The sequence below is a fragment of the Hydra vulgaris genome, chromosome 13, assembly GCF_038396675.1.
Source record: "Hydra vulgaris chromosome 13, alternate assembly HydraT2T_AEP".
NCBI lineage: Eukaryota > Metazoa > Cnidaria > Hydrozoa > Anthoathecata > Hydridae > Hydra > Hydra vulgaris.
The window spans coordinates 55,650,001-55,665,908 of NC_088932.1; the positions used below are offsets into that span (position 1 = coordinate 55,650,001).

A 15,908-nucleotide genomic window follows, 5' to 3' on the forward strand; every position below is an offset into this window, starting at 1 on the left:
ATATATATATATATTGTTACATAATTATAGATCTTTACTAACATATTGATTTTAAATTTTAGCAGAACTTGGAGATTATGAACCATCTATACATACAGGAAACTTTATTTCACAGTTTCGGTTTCTTCCTAATCAGGTATTTATTAATGCATTTATTAACATATTGTTTATGAAAATTGTGTAAACACACTGTTTATGAGCATTCAAACATTTGTTGTATATTCATACATATTAAATAATATATGTTTACAGTATTTTTTTATATTTTTATGTAACTATAGTTAAATTACTTTATTTTAAATAAATTTTAACCAAAAACTTATATTTCCTATTGAGAAACCTTTTAAAAAGTTCTTTTTAGTTAGAGAAAAGGATTATCATTTTTTCTAATTTTTAAGAACTCATTTAAATATTCTGTTATGGCTATTAATTAAACTTGGTTATTTTTTAGACAAAGGAGTTTGAAGATCAAGTATTTGAAATGTACAGAAAATTAAGGTTGTATTTTGATATTTTTAAAACCTTTTCAAACAGGTTTTAGGAACTCTTCCCCCTCTCAAATATTTGAAAATACTGATATACAAATTCAGTGTTAATAAAAATTCAAAATATAAGATTATTGTCTTAAATGCCTTAATAAATATTTCTTTTAATGACTTAGGAGGTAAACAAATTCTATCTGTTGACCTGCCTCGCACCCCTTATTCATCTATTAGGTTGACGCAGATGTTTTTTAATACATTATTTACAGTTTAAGATGTTAAATGCTGCATCTTCTTGACTCCATCATGGGTTTTGCTTGTGTCTTTGTTTTTATGACTAGGCAACTCAGTTTCTGAGGCCGGCTGGTAGTCAGGTTTCCCGTTTCTGTGGAAGCTCTCAGAGAGGCTGACTCCATAAACAGCTGAAAAATGTCAAAGTATTAACAGTGCCATGTTGCGCATGGATGGTGTCCCTGTTTGTACTTTTATTGTGCGTTGCCAAGGCCACATTTAGAGCCCTTTGTTACAGCTTAGGGTTTATTAAAGTAATGAGGCAATTGCTTGGGCTACTAAACAGTGTACTAAGTACTATCTATGCTTTGAGTCAGTTTTTTAACAAATTTAAAAATGAATAAAGTACCTAAAACTATAAAACACAAAAAAACCATCATCATCACCAAGTTCTCTAAACCTATCATTCACTAATATTCGTGGCCTTTGAAGTAACTTTTCTTCTGTTGAGTCTTAACTCTTGCAAAGTTCATTAGACCTACTTGCTCTTTGTGAGACTAATTTGAGTTCATCTTGTGATCTTAGTGTTCATGGTTACCTTCCTTTGATTCGTAAAGACTGCAATAGTCACATACTTGGCCTGGGCATTTGTATTTGTAAGAATTCACCCATTTGTCAGGAAACTAGGTCTGAATCCACAGACTATTCTTTTATGTGCTTTTGTTTAGCACCACTTCACTCGATTGCCTTTCTCTTTGTTCTATATTGCTCTCCTTCATCTCAAGACTTGACTTTTTTTGATGTTATTTCTGATCATATTGACCAAGCTCTCTCTCTTTATCCATCAGCCGATATTGTTGTTGTTGGTGATTTTAATGCTCATCACACTGAACGGCTTGGCTCTAGTGTCAGTGACTCTGCAGGCATTAAAACCCACAACTTTTGCCTTTCTTAATTCCTAACCCAAACAGTCAACTTTCCAACTCGCTTTCCAGACAACACAAATCATTTACCTTCTCTACTCGACTTATGTCTTATTTCTGATCCTAGTCAATGCTCAGTTTCTCCACATTTATCCTTAGGTGCTTCTGATCACAGTTTGATCTCTCTAAAACTATTATCTCATTCTTCCTCATCATCTGAATCCCCATGACATCTTACCTCTTATAACTACCTTAAAGACGACTGGGACTCTTTCCGTGATTTTCTTTGTGACTGCTCTTGGGTAGAAATCTTCCGACTTCCTGTTAACAAATGTGCTTCTTACATAACTTCGTGGATTCACGAAGTTATGTAAGAAGCACATGCATGGAATCTTTTATTTCCTTTCAATGATTCCAGGTCACGCCTCACTTTTTTCCATGGTTTTCCTTACATTATGCTACTGCAATTTCCAATCGAAACTGTTACTTTTATATCTATCAGCGAAACAATTCTCCAGAAAACAGACGTCTGTTTATTACTGTTGAAACTATTGTTAAAAGGTTTTGTCTAAAGCCAAAGCCCGCTATTCTCAGGTCATGAAATCTCGTATTTCACCACAAATATTAGTCTCTCATGACTTCAGGAGAATCTTTAATAGTATCAATAATAAGGGCAAATCTGTTATTCCACCTCTCTTGTATGGTTCAGACTTTGTCACCTCACCTAAAGACAAAGCCGAATAGTTTGCTATGAACTTTTTATCAATATCATCCCTTGATTCCACCAGTTGCGTTCTACCTGATATAACTGTCAAACAGGTTGCTCCATTGCTTGACATTTGTATCACTCCAGCTTCTGTATCTAAAGTGATTTCCTGTTGAGACTCTTCGACAGCTTGTGGTCCGGACAACATACCTGTTATAGTATTGCAGAAGTGTTCTCCGGAGCTGTCATTTATAATTTTAAAACTATTTAACAAGTGCTAATCAGAGTCTTGTTTTCCAGCCTGCTGGAAAGTGGCATCTGTTATCCCTATTTTCAAAAATTCTAGAAAGCGATCTGATTCGTCTAACAACCGTCCCATTAGTCTTCTTCCTATCATAAGCAAGGTTTTTGAATTTTTAATTAACAAACACTTAATCTCTCATCTTGAATCTAATAACTTACTTTCTGATCATCAATATGGATTTCGGTGTTCTTGTTTTATAGCTGATTTGCTAACAGTATTAACCAATAGGATTTATCGTGCATTAGATGAAGGTGGAGAGGGCAACGCTATCACTCTTATAGCATTTCTAAAGCTTTTGATAAAGTTTAACATGCTGGTCTTCTCCATAAGCTTTCTTCTTATGGTGTATCATTAACATCTTTAAGATTATTATTGTACTCGACACTTTCTTTCTCCTGATTCTATTCTTTATCTCTATAAATCTCAAATCCGACCTTGTATGGAAGACTGTTGCCATATCTGGGGCAGATCTTCTAATGATGCCCTTTTGCTTTTTGACAAGGAGCAAGAATGTATTGTAAACATAGTTGGATTTGCTCTTGCAGCTAACTTCCAACCATTATCACATCATTGCAATGTTACTTCTCTTTCTCTTTTCTATAAATACTATAATGGGCATTGTTCTAAAGAAGGTAGCTTCTCTTGTGCCATCTACTAATCACAGAGCAAGATAACAGTTGACAGACAACCTAAAGTATTGCAAATTATATGAATCAGGAAAACAAGATAAAGGAAGCGAATTCCAAAGAACTGATGTTCGAGGAAAAAAACTAGACAAATAAGAATTTTCAGAGCGCTTAGGAGCAGTCACAGTAAAAGGATGAGACTTAATAGAATGACTAGTAAAATGAGAATGAATTTTTGTAGATGGCACAAGAGACGCTAGCTCTTTAGAGCAGTACTCATTATAGTATTTGTAGAAAAGAGAAAGAGAAGCAACATTACAACGATGTGATAATGGTTGGAGGTTAGCTGCAAGTTTTAGCACCTTGTCTAAAAGAGAAAGGGCATCGTTAGAAGGTCCGCCCCAGATATGGCAACAGTATTCCATACAAAGCCAGATTTGAGACTTATAGAGATAGAGAATAGAATCCGAAGTAAGAAAGTGACAAGCTCGATAAACCCTTACAACCTTGGCAGATGCTAATTTTGCAACTGATTTGATATATGGTTTCCAAGAAAGATTGGAAGTAAGAATTAATCCTAGAAGATGAAGAGTAGATGACTCATCGAGTACATCACCGTTCATAAATATAGGAAGATCTCAATTATTGCGATAACGATTGGCTTAAAAAAATTGAGTTTTATCTGTATTGAAGTTCACCAGCCACTGTGAGCCCCATGCTGTAGCAGAAGTGAGATCCTTTTCAAGCTCAAATGCCCCCTCCCAGCAATCAGAGAGTGTTGGTTTCTTATCACGACAAGAATAAATGGTAGTATCATCAGCAAACAATGCCACCTTAGATGTGAAAATATCTGGAAGATCATTGATGTAAATTAGAAAGAGTATAGGGCCAAGGATAGAACCTTGAGGAACACATGAAGTTACAGAATAAGAAGAAGAGTGCTGTCCATCAAGGACAACTTTTATGCTACGATTGGAAAGGAAGGATTCAATAATCTTAAAGATGTTGCCAGATACACCATAAGAAGAAAGCTTATGGAGAAGACCAGCATGCCAAACTTTATCAAAAGTTTTTGAAATGTCAAGAACAATGGCCTTAACCTCTCCACCTTTATCTAATGCACGATAAAACCTATCAGTTATTACTGTTAGCAAATCAGCTGTAGAACGAGAAGATTGAAATCCATATTGATGGCCAGAATATAAGTTATTAGATTCAAGATCAGAAATTAAGTATTTGTTAATTAAAGATTCAAAAACCTTGCTCATGATAGGAAGGAGGCTAATGGGTAGTTAGACGAATCAGATCGCTCTCCAGAATTTTTGAAGATAGGGATAACGGATGCCGCTTTCCAGCAGGCTGGAAAACAAGACTCTGATTAGCACTTGTTAAATAGTTTTGAGAGTATAAACGACAGCTTCGGAGAACACTTCTGCAAGACAATAACAGGTATGTTGTCCGGGCCAAAAGCTGTAGAAAAGTCTAGCCAGGAAATCACTTTAGATACAGAAGCTGGAGTGATACGAATGTCAAGCAATGGATCAACCTGTTTGTTGGCAATATCAGGTAGAACACAACTAGTGGAATCAAGAGATGATATTGATGAAAAGTTTTTAGCAAACAGTTCGACTTTGTCTTTAGGTGAGGTGACAAAGTGTGAACCATACAAGAGAGGTAGAATTAAAGATTTGCCCTTATTATTGATACTATTAAAGATTCTCCTGAAGTCATGAGAGACTAATATTTGTGGTGAAATACGAGATTTCATGACCTGAGAATAGTGGGCTTTGGCGTTAAACAAAACCTTTTTACAATGGTTTCTAGCAGTATAAACAGACGTCTGTTTTCTGGAGAATTGTTTTGCTGATAAATATGGAAGCAACGGTTTCGATTGGCAACTGTGATCAGAAGCACCTAAGGGTGAATGTGGAGAAACTGAGCACTGACTAGGATCAGAACCAAGACATAAGTCGAGTAGAGAAGGTAAATGATTTGGGTTGTCAGAAAAGCGAGTTGGAAAGTTGACTATTTGAGTTAGGGGTTGTGAAAGGCAAAAGTTGTGGGCTTTTATGCCTACAGAGTCACTGACGCTAGAGCCAAACCATTCAGAGTGGTGAGCATTAAAGTCACCGACAACAACAATATTAGCTGATGGATAAAGAGAGAGGGCTTGGTCAATATGATCAGAAATAACATCAAAAAGAGTGCAGTCTTGAGATGAAGGAGAGCATTATAGAACAAATAGAAAGGCAATAGAGTGAAGTGGTGCTAAACGAAAGCACATGAAAGAATAGTTTGTGGATTCAAACCTAGTTTCACGACAAATTGCCAAATTCATTTGAATGTAAATGCCCAGGCCAAGCATGTGACTATTGGAGTCTTTACGAATTAAAGGAAGATAATCATCATCACTAAGATCGCAAGATGAGACAGCTGAACTCAAATTAGTCTCTCAAAGAGCAAGTAGGTCTGATGAACTTTGCAAGAGATAAGACTCATCAGAAGAAAAGTTACTTCAAAGACCATGAATATTAGTGAATGATAGGTTTAGAGAACTTGGTGATGATGATGGTTTTTTGTGTATTATAGCTTTTGGTACTTTATTCATTTTAAAATCAGATTGAAGAACTTGACTCAAAGCATAGATAGTACTCAGAACATTGTTTAATAGCCCAAGCAATTGCCTCCATACTACTAATAAACCCTAAGCCTTAACAAAGGGCTCCAAATGTGGCCTCTGCAATGCACAATAAAAGTACAAACAGTGACACCATCCATGCGCAACATGCCACTGTTAATACTTTGATATTTTTCAGCTGTTGATGGAGTCAGCCTCTGAGAGCTACCACAGAGTTTGGGAAACTTGACTATCAGCCGGCCTCAGAACCATAAAACTGAGTTTTAGAGCTGTACCCTCATTAGGAGATAATAGAATGAGTTGCCTAGTCATAAAAACAGAGACACAACCAAAACCCATGCATTGAGTCAAGAAGATCCAGCATTCAACATCATAAACTAGAAATAATATATTAAAAAAACATCTGCGCCAGCCTAATAGATGAAGAAAGGGTGCGAAGCTGGTCAACATATAGAATCTGTTTACTTCTTAAGTCTTTGCCTAGAAGGCATTCTACAAGATAGTAGCTGGATGCATTTAACATCTGCCCAAGATGAGTAATTTTATCGAGACACCATTTCTAGCTTTTACTCAACCAAGAGCCCCAAGGCAGGGGGTATTTTTAGTCGGAGTTAGCATCTCCTAGCCTTTGCCTAAAAGGCGTATCCTACAAGGCAGCAGGACATGAAGCAGATTGTACTGGGTTACATGTTACCAGTAGCAGGATAACCTGACCTGACTATAAGATGGTCTTCCAACATCAAGTGTGAGTGAGTCAGTTTTAACTTTTTTAAAAAGCCACATTACCATTTAAGGTCTTGAAAAAATTTTGTGTTTGTTTATCTGATGTTAGATTTTGGTATGAAATATGTTTACTTTGTTCTAGTAAAGCTTATTTTCTAAGTTCAATATTTCAATTAAGTTTAGTAATGTATTAATTGAAAGTAAAAAGTTTAAAATTCTGCTTTATAAATATTGTGTTTAAATTATTTAGAAATAGTAGACATTATTTGGTGGTTTGGTGTCATAATTTTTTTCTCAGTATGGTTATCAAACTTTGTATCATAGATGATAGTATTGAAAAAGATCTTCATTTTTCTTTTCTTTTTTCAATTGAACTTGAATTTGGAGCAACTTCAATGTCATTAAATGTTATGGATTACTTTAATCCAGTCTCTACGTCTTCTTCTTTTAAAAGCTGATTTTCCAAAGGAAACTTTATAAATTTTAATCCAACATTAGTTTTCACATCTTTTTTAGTAACTAATGACACAACAACTAGTTAAAATAATTTAGCTTTTGTTAAAAAATCAATAAGTAAATAATTTTCCTAACAAAACATTTTAACATCTTAATGTTTTTTACTGGAAAATTTGTTTTTTCTGCTTACAAGTATGCATGCGCATGTTATTTTAAAAACAAAAATGTACACATTCGCAAGTCATCTATTTTATTAACATTTAGAATGGAGAACTCAGACAATCTATTACAATGTTTGGATTTACCTGAAGTTATTTCTTCATTCATGGAAATAATCAGTTTATTTGCAAGTTTGAAACATAGAATCTTTGAAAATGTTTTTGCATAACACATCACTTGCTACTTAAAATTCAATACCATGTTAATTTGAATGCAAAATTCAAGTTTTTGAAATTGGTAGACATGGTGGTACAACAAAATTAAGTCTTTAAAATTGACTGGACATGGTGGTACAGCAACTTGTACTAATAGTCCTTTTTTTTAAAATGACTCCAGAAACTTTGTGTCTATCCCTTAGTTGATGAACTGATTTGATTAGCACTGGGTGAGATTTGTCAAATAGTATGATTGGCTTACCTTTAAAATATAAAACTTAATATGGTTGGAATACAAAAAAAGTTAAACTTTCAGAATGAGATATAAATGCATATATAAAATAGAAAAACACACACAGATTTTTTTTCTTCTAACTTCTTGACACTTTTTTTTGAATAGCCATAGCAATTTTTGCATAATATTAATCACAAATAAAATCAAAAAATTTAGCACAAAATAAGTTTTTAGTTTTTATTTTAAACTTTGCAAATCCAAGTTATTTTGGTTTACTTTTTGTTTATTTTATAATGATTGATTTCAAATTGAAATTTAACTCTATGGGAGTAAATGCTATAATTTTTTTTTACATTTATTTGGTTTGTTCTCATTTCTAGTGATTTCAAATTAAAATCATGTAGTTAACCATTTTTACAGTATGTCAACAGTCGTATAGCTATAAAATTACAATAAGTATACTCTACATAATTCACATACACTAATTCCATAATTGTTTGTGATGAATTGTGGCAGCTTATTTAAATTTACTTTAATATAAGCTTGTGAGGCCAGGTGATTGTGATTAATAAGCTTGTGAGGCCAGATTGCAACACTTAAGTCTTTTTTCCATGCACCTAAGTAACACTTTAGATTTGTAACACTTTAGATTTGCAACACTTTAGAAAGCAAGCTTTGCCTGCAAGCTGATATTGATAAAATTGTCAATTGGACCTAAAAACGGCTCATGCAACTTAACATCATAAAATGTAAAATTATGCTTATCTACCAATCCAGATCTGTCCCTCACATTTATTTCATTGACGATTTCAACGACTCCGATAGTGGAATCAAAAGAATCTGGTTAGGTACAACAGAATTGGAAAAAGACCTCGTTGTTCAACTCTCTGATGATCTAAAGTACAATAATCAAGTGTTCACTGCTACTGTCAATGCTAATAAAATCTTAGGTATGTTAAAGCACAATTTTGTTAGTGAAGATAATAATAGCCCAGAAAAACCTCAATACAACATACGAGCGCCCACATCTAATATATGCTGTGACAGTGTTATGCCCTCATCTAAAAAAAGACATTAAAATACCTTATGAATTAAAATACCTTGATTACAAGACAAGATAAGTTAAACTTGGACTAACTTCACTAAGTAACAGAAGAAAATGTGGTGACCTTATCCAAAAATTCAAAATTGAAAACAAAACTGATTTAATCAACTAGCATACTGACCCAATATTCATTCCTCTTGTCTATGGTCACTGCAAACGCTTTCGTTGCAAAATTAATAGCAATTGCCAAGTTTGATTAAACTTTTTTAATAATTGAGTTGTGGATTATTAGAATGGTTTGACAGATGATGTTGTCAATGCCTCTACTATTAACAATTCAAACAAAACTAGACCAGCAACTATCATAGTTACCACAGTGCATCATTTCTGTGGCTGTATTACTGCAACTATACAAGCTTGCTTGCTATTTAATGATTAACTTAAGGTTCATTCGTGTAACTTCCGTGTTTATGTGTACACTGCAGTTTTAATATTTGTATGTAAAACTTAAATACTTAAAACAAAAAAAGTTTTTTTTATTTTAAAAGTGTCCAATTAATTTTTGGTTATTTTAATTAGGTTTAAGGATTATTATGTTATTTTGATATTTTTACACCATCATTTTCTCTAAAAATTTATGCTGATTTCTTTCTAATAGTTTATGTTTTTTCTATTTATTTATTTTAAACTTTGATATATTTTAATTTTTAGGGGGGTTAACTCAAACATGTTTTAATTTTTTAGGGGGGTTACACCTGCAGATGCAGAACTAAAGTTTTTAGATCGTGTAAAATGGTTAGAGATGTATGGAGTAGATTTACATTCTGTTAAAGGTCAAGACAATATGGAGTATTTGCTTGGATTGTCTCCAACAGGAATTGTGTTATTTCGAAGTAAAAATAAAATTGGCAGTTTTATATGGTAATAGTTTATTTAATTAATTATGTTTGTAATAATTATGTTTATGTAATAGTTAATTTAATTAATTATGTTTATAAGTTAAAAAAAATCATATCTTTTTTTTATTTAAGCATTTATTTTTTTTATTTAAACATTTAAAACTTTTTTTTTTTAAGGCCTAAAATCACAAAATTGAAGTACAAAGGATACTGTTTTTTACTTAGAGCTACTCAAGGAAGAAACGTAGTTAGTCTAATTTATTCTTATTAAAAATTTTTAATTTTATTTAGGAAATGAATTTTTTGAAAACAAATTTATTTAAGAAATAAATATTTATAAGATACAGAAAGAAATCTCTTTTTTATTGAAGAAAAAAAATAATTTTTTTTTTGTTATAGGAAGAAGAAAAAGAGTATACATTTTTGTGCAATGACAAAGACTCTGCAAAAAGTCTTTGGAGATGTTGTGCAGAACATCATACTTTCTTTCGGTAGTTGTCATAAGTATCAACATCCTATTTGAATTTCTCTAAAAATGAGTTTTGTTATTTACTCTTTTCATTTAGGCTTGAAAAAGTGAATGATGTTCCTGCATCTGCTCATAACTTTTTGTTCAAAAAAGGTTCAAAGTTCAGATTTAGGTAATTTTTTTTTTAAATAATTTTGTCAATATGAATGTGCTTTTTTTAGGTGTGAGTTTTTTGTAAATTTTATATAATCTAGATATCATTATATTGTTTTAATATAAAAATTTCTGCCAATCTGAAAGATTAACTTACAAAAGATTTTTCATTCAATTCTGTAAAATCATTCACAAATGAATGTTCTGTAAAATCATTCGCAAACAAATGTTACACTGGTGGCAAAATCTTAGTTAAGAGACAAATGTTGCTCTTAACTAAGATTTTGTCATTAAAAATGTTGATACAGGAATAACATCTAAAAATCTATAACAAAAGGTACATCTGATTTACTTATTTAAATTTATTTAAATATACAACTGATTTTACTTATCCTATTAACTATGATATATTTGCTATGACAGTAAACTTGTTGGTTAAAAAACCTTTTTAAAAATAAATGGAAAACATTTTGTATAATAAGTTGTTTTATGAACCGAATAGTTCTAAACAATGAAAAACATTTTACAAAGTTTTAAATTGTTATTTTAAATTGTTTTATTATTATACATTTAATTTTTTATTTTGTCATTGATCTATTCATTGTTTTGTCGTTTGTTCATTTATTGTCATCCTATATATTTTATTTAACATGATTTCTGAAAAGTAACATCCTATATATTTTATTTAACATGATTTCTGAAACTTTCTTATTATTCTGGATATTAGTTATAAAAAAAAAAAGTTTTATAAATCACAAACTTGGCTCAGACAAGATTAAAAAATTTTAAAAACAACTCTGAATGTGTTATAAAAAAGTTTCTGTAAAAAGATTTTTTGGTCTTTTAGGGTGAGGTTGATTGAAATTAAGTTCTATCATATCTATCGGTCTATAAATAATTTTTCCTTTTAATTTTTTTTTACTTTTAGTGGTCGAACACAGCAACAGCTAGAAAAAGAAGTTGATACAAGACCAAGGATTCAACCTTCAGTTTACAGGTTTATTTAATTTGATAGTAACAGTTTTAAAATTTAATTAGTTCTTAAATTATTAAAATAATTTTTTGATTTATTTGTTTATTTTTCTACTTTACAGGACACCCAGTCTAAAACGCAATCAACCAGATCATATTTTGGAATCTCAAGATCATAATAAATGTATGCTCTCTGACTAATTAAATTATTTAATACATCGTGTTTATATAATAATTCTATCATATAAACATGTTATATGATATTGAAACACATGTCATAGTCATACTGAAACGCATGTCAAACGCATAACCCATTATCCCAAAGTAAAACGTTATGACTTAATAACACATCTCATAGTAACACATAACGTCATGTATATTTTTATGAATTAATGTGACTGTATTTAATATCATCAAGCACTTTATATTTATAATATTATTGTTGTATTTTATTTAAAATAAGAAATTCAATAGTTAATAAATAAGTTTATTGTTATTCATTTTTATTGTTCATAAGTTGTTTTTTTTGTACATCAATACTTGAGTAAGAAAAGTTTTCTTCATTGCAAATATTTTCAGGAAATTTTTTGAGTTTCTGTTTCTTTGCTGAATAATGGAATGTCTTTTCTAACTCTTGTTGAAGAGTATGTTGTCTTATTTTGTCATGGAGAGTATGCTGTCTTTTGTTTTCTTTGGACTCTTTTACGACATTATTAATGATGCAACTATCAAGAGTTTTATGTCTTTTCAAGAAAAAATCTTGAAATCATGAGTTAGGCAATTTTTGCAAGTACAATTTTCAAGATCCCAAGTATTTGTTTTTCTGGTGAATGTTAATGTGAAGAAATATTCTGTTTTTTGTGGAATTGTATTTATCCAGTGTAATGGAAAAATGTAATCCATTCAACATCAATTAACTTAAAAAAAAGTATTACAATTAAACCCATGCAGAGCTGCTAGATATTAGAATGCTTCATCAACTCTTAAATAAATAAAAAAAATTTTGGTTCTGCTTTTGTTGAAGAGATTTTTGCATTTTTTTTTTGTTCTTTGGTTTTTTTATTTTGTGTTTCTAATTAAGGTAGTATCACATTCTTAGTGTAGATCCTGTGAACTGACATTTGCTTCTGCATATCTTGCACATGTTTTCAGATTAATTTTTTTCCTAATGTTTCCAGACACCTCACATTTTCCACCAGACATCTGACATTTTCCGTCAGACATCTGACATTTTCTACAACTTTTCAGACAAAGAAGGTAATGAAAATTTCTTCTGTAACTGGACTGAGCAAAAATTATGGGACTAGGCGAAGTAAAAATATTATTTTAGTGGAAAAAAACCTTATTTTTTCTTTAATTTAAGAATTGAATTATTCTAGTTATAATGAAAAATTTAACAGTATGCCAAATTATAATTGTTCGGAAATAAAAATTTATTAACTCAATTTTATGTCAAAACATTTATACTTTGACATTCCATTAGTTTTTTACTTCTAAATACAATAAATCATTAAAAAAAAAAACAAAAAAAAAAACATAATTGTATAATTATTATAGAAGCTTAAAAAATTTTTTTAATTTTACCTACTTTCCATCAAAATTCAGTACATTATGCATGTCTCCAAAAACGCTTAATCGTCTAGTTTTTTTCCTCGAACATCAGTTCATTGGAATTCGCTTCCTTCATCTTGCTTTCCTGATTCACATAATTTGCAATCTTTTAAGTCGTCTGCCAATCATTATCTTGCTATTACAGTAATTGTTCCTTCATGGTCTAAAGTTTCTTTTCATTTTTTTTTTTTTTTGTTAACTATTGATGGTTGAGGAATACTCGCTTGTCATCATGACGCATACAAGTTACAGTTTTTTAAGTTTTTTGTCAACTTCTTTTCAAATTCTTTTCCTTACTTTCTCGAAAATCCCCCATAACTACTGGTTGCCTGCAGCCATTTTAAAAGTGAATTTGTTAAAAAAATAAGAAAATAAAAATACTTATGTATTTTTATTTTCTGTATCCTAATATACTTATGTTTAACTTTATTATGCTCATTTTTTAGATGATCAAACTGGAAGAAATGGCTCACACTTGTATGTGTTATATTTTTATAGCAAAATTTGTTTTTTATCTATGTACTCTTTTTGTTTATAATACCTTTATGTATGCCAAATGTTGGCACAATTGTTTTTTTAATCTGAATATATAATCTGAATAAATACTTTTTAAGTAATGTTAACGAATATACCATTTTAAAAGTATTTTTTCAAAAAGAAAAAAAATTATAAAAAACAATAAAAACTTATTAAAAAGCGGCTTTTTTTAAATTCACCTCCCAAGGCTCTGGAGGGGGTGATACCTAATAATGATATATAGTCCCCTCCACTACAGTGGAGGAGACTACATATTATCTTTTTTGCTTTTTGATCATTTTTATTTATCATGTCATTTCATTTTATTTTTATGTAATTTTTTGTGCTTGTATCCAAAAATGATCATTTACCAGTTTTTACTTTTTCTATATATATATATATATATATATATATATATATATATATATATATATATATAGAAAAAGTATATATATATATATACATATATATATATATGTATACATATATATATATATATATATATATATATATATATATATATATATATATATATATATATATATATATATATATATATAGAAAAAGTATATATATATATACATATATATATATATATATATATATATATATATATATATGTATACATATATATATATATATATATATATATATATATATATATATATATATATATATATATATATATATATATATATATATATATATATATATAATGCAAGATACACACATACATACACATAAGCTGGTTTTAGGCTACAGAAAATACTACTAAAGCCATATATATGTGTGTGTGTGTGTGTTGTATCTTGTATTTTTTTTACTTATCAATGAAGGAGATAAACATATAAATTTTTTTTAAGTGATCTTTATTCCAGTGGTCAACAAAATTCTTTTCATACTCGTCCTTTATCTGCCGGCATTGAAAGAAGAATTACACCTAAGTATCAAGGGTATTTTTTTTTCCATTATTTTTTTTAAAATATAATTTATATGCATTAAGTAATATAGAATTGTTTGCTTTCAAATTGATTTAGTGATATTATTTGGAGACAATGAAAATGGTTTCCTTAAAATATTATATACTATACTTTTTAAATATTACACGCAACAAAAAAGATTTTCAGTTGGGTCTTATCTCATGGTCATAGATAACTTTTTTAAACTTGAAGGGAGGGAGGCTATGAAAAGAGTGGTGCAAGCAATGTCTCTTAACAATAAAACTTTTCAACTCCTTTTTGTAATTCCTACATCTTATGCATAGAGCAATTTAGCATGTTTTTAACAGTTTCAGAAATTTAAGTGTCATTAAACATACGAAGGTTCAAACGTTTATATGGAAGATCAAATTATCTATGGCCTCATATATTGCTACAGTGTACATGGGATGCACACCGCTTAAATGTTATAAATATGATAACATAAACCAAATAGTGTTTAGAACATTTCTATACAAGTTACTTAAACAAATTGGTAGCATTAATTTTTAATTTTTCACATAACTTCTCCTAATTTCACATGAGGTTTTTGTGGCAATTTATTATTTAAAAATGTTTTTTTGTGATATGAAGTGAAATATGGCCTTCAAATGTAATATTTTCAAATGTCTACATGATGCAGAAAGTTAAAGAAAATAAGGAACAGCAAACAAGGTTTGATTTTAAAAAACAAGTCTTGTATAGTATGACACCTTTATAAAACATTATAGCAAGCACAAGATTTCTGACATAAAGGTAGATGCAGATCCAACATAATAATATGTAATTTTAAACATAAAATTCTTGAAAGATTTTCTCATGCTTAAAAGCAACTCAAAAAAAACCATAAAACAAAGACAAAAAAGACAGAAATGCAAATTAATTTTTAAAAAATTTGACTTTTAAAAACATGAGTTTAATACAATGATTTAATGACTTCTATACACCAAGTTCTACATCTATAGAAACAAAATACTTTTCTATAGACATTTACAAAATAAAATTTTTATAAATTTTTTCAAATTGTTTATAAATATTTTTAATTAAAAACGCAGCTTAAGATAGAAATAGAGGGGAGGGGGGATAGCCCCTACTTGTCTATGGTCATGTATCTGCTTATTTTTTTATAGTAATGATGTATTATTATTAATTTTTTTTAATGTTCCTCAAGGTCAGGTTATAGTTCAGCTGGCGAAGCAGAGCAAAAGCGTAGAAGGTCAGTAAATTACATAATTGTTAAAGGTACATATAAGGATATACAATTACCTATGGTCAGTAAAGTAAAATTACACTCAAAAAAAAATCATGGTATTTACTTTAATACTTCAAGCTAGATGATAAAGTCTGTATGACAGTTTTTTTTTTTGTAACAAAACAGAGGGCTATTACTTTTTTTGAGTCATAAATATAATTCATATACAGTACTTTACTGACCATACCTATTACCTAGTTATACTTTTATCTATTCACACTAATATTACTTATTATCTATTTATACTTTTTTTACTTATTCATACCATTATTACCAGTTATCTATTTGTACTATTATCTAAACTTGTAGTTGTTCT

General features: G+C 29.9%; 1 protein-coding gene across 2 annotated transcripts in view; it reads left to right on the forward strand.

The window, feature by feature from the left end:
• Positions 1 to 15,908, forward strand: part of LOC100214125 (band 4.1-like protein 5) — a 44,889-nt gene that overhangs the window by 18,821 nt on the left and 10,160 nt on the right. The window contains exons 7-17 of one of the 2 annotated variants that reach the window (XM_065817012.1): positions 63 to 136; positions 452 to 498; positions 9,488 to 9,664; positions 9,820 to 9,889; positions 10,042 to 10,133; positions 10,209 to 10,283; positions 11,193 to 11,261; positions 11,359 to 11,420; positions 13,294 to 13,324; positions 14,227 to 14,316; positions 15,512 to 15,556. In XM_065817012.1, coding sequence (XP_065673084.1) covers positions 63 to 136; positions 452 to 498; positions 9,488 to 9,664; positions 9,820 to 9,889; positions 10,042 to 10,133; positions 10,209 to 10,283; positions 11,193 to 11,261; positions 11,359 to 11,420; positions 13,294 to 13,324; positions 14,227 to 14,316; positions 15,512 to 15,556 — 832 coding nt within the window. The remainder of the gene's footprint in view (positions 1 to 62; positions 137 to 451; positions 499 to 9,487; positions 9,665 to 9,819; positions 9,890 to 10,041; positions 10,134 to 10,208; positions 10,284 to 11,192; positions 11,262 to 11,358; positions 11,421 to 13,293; positions 13,325 to 14,226; positions 14,317 to 15,511; positions 15,557 to 15,908) is intronic. The other variant, XM_065817013.1, reaches the window with a different exon arrangement.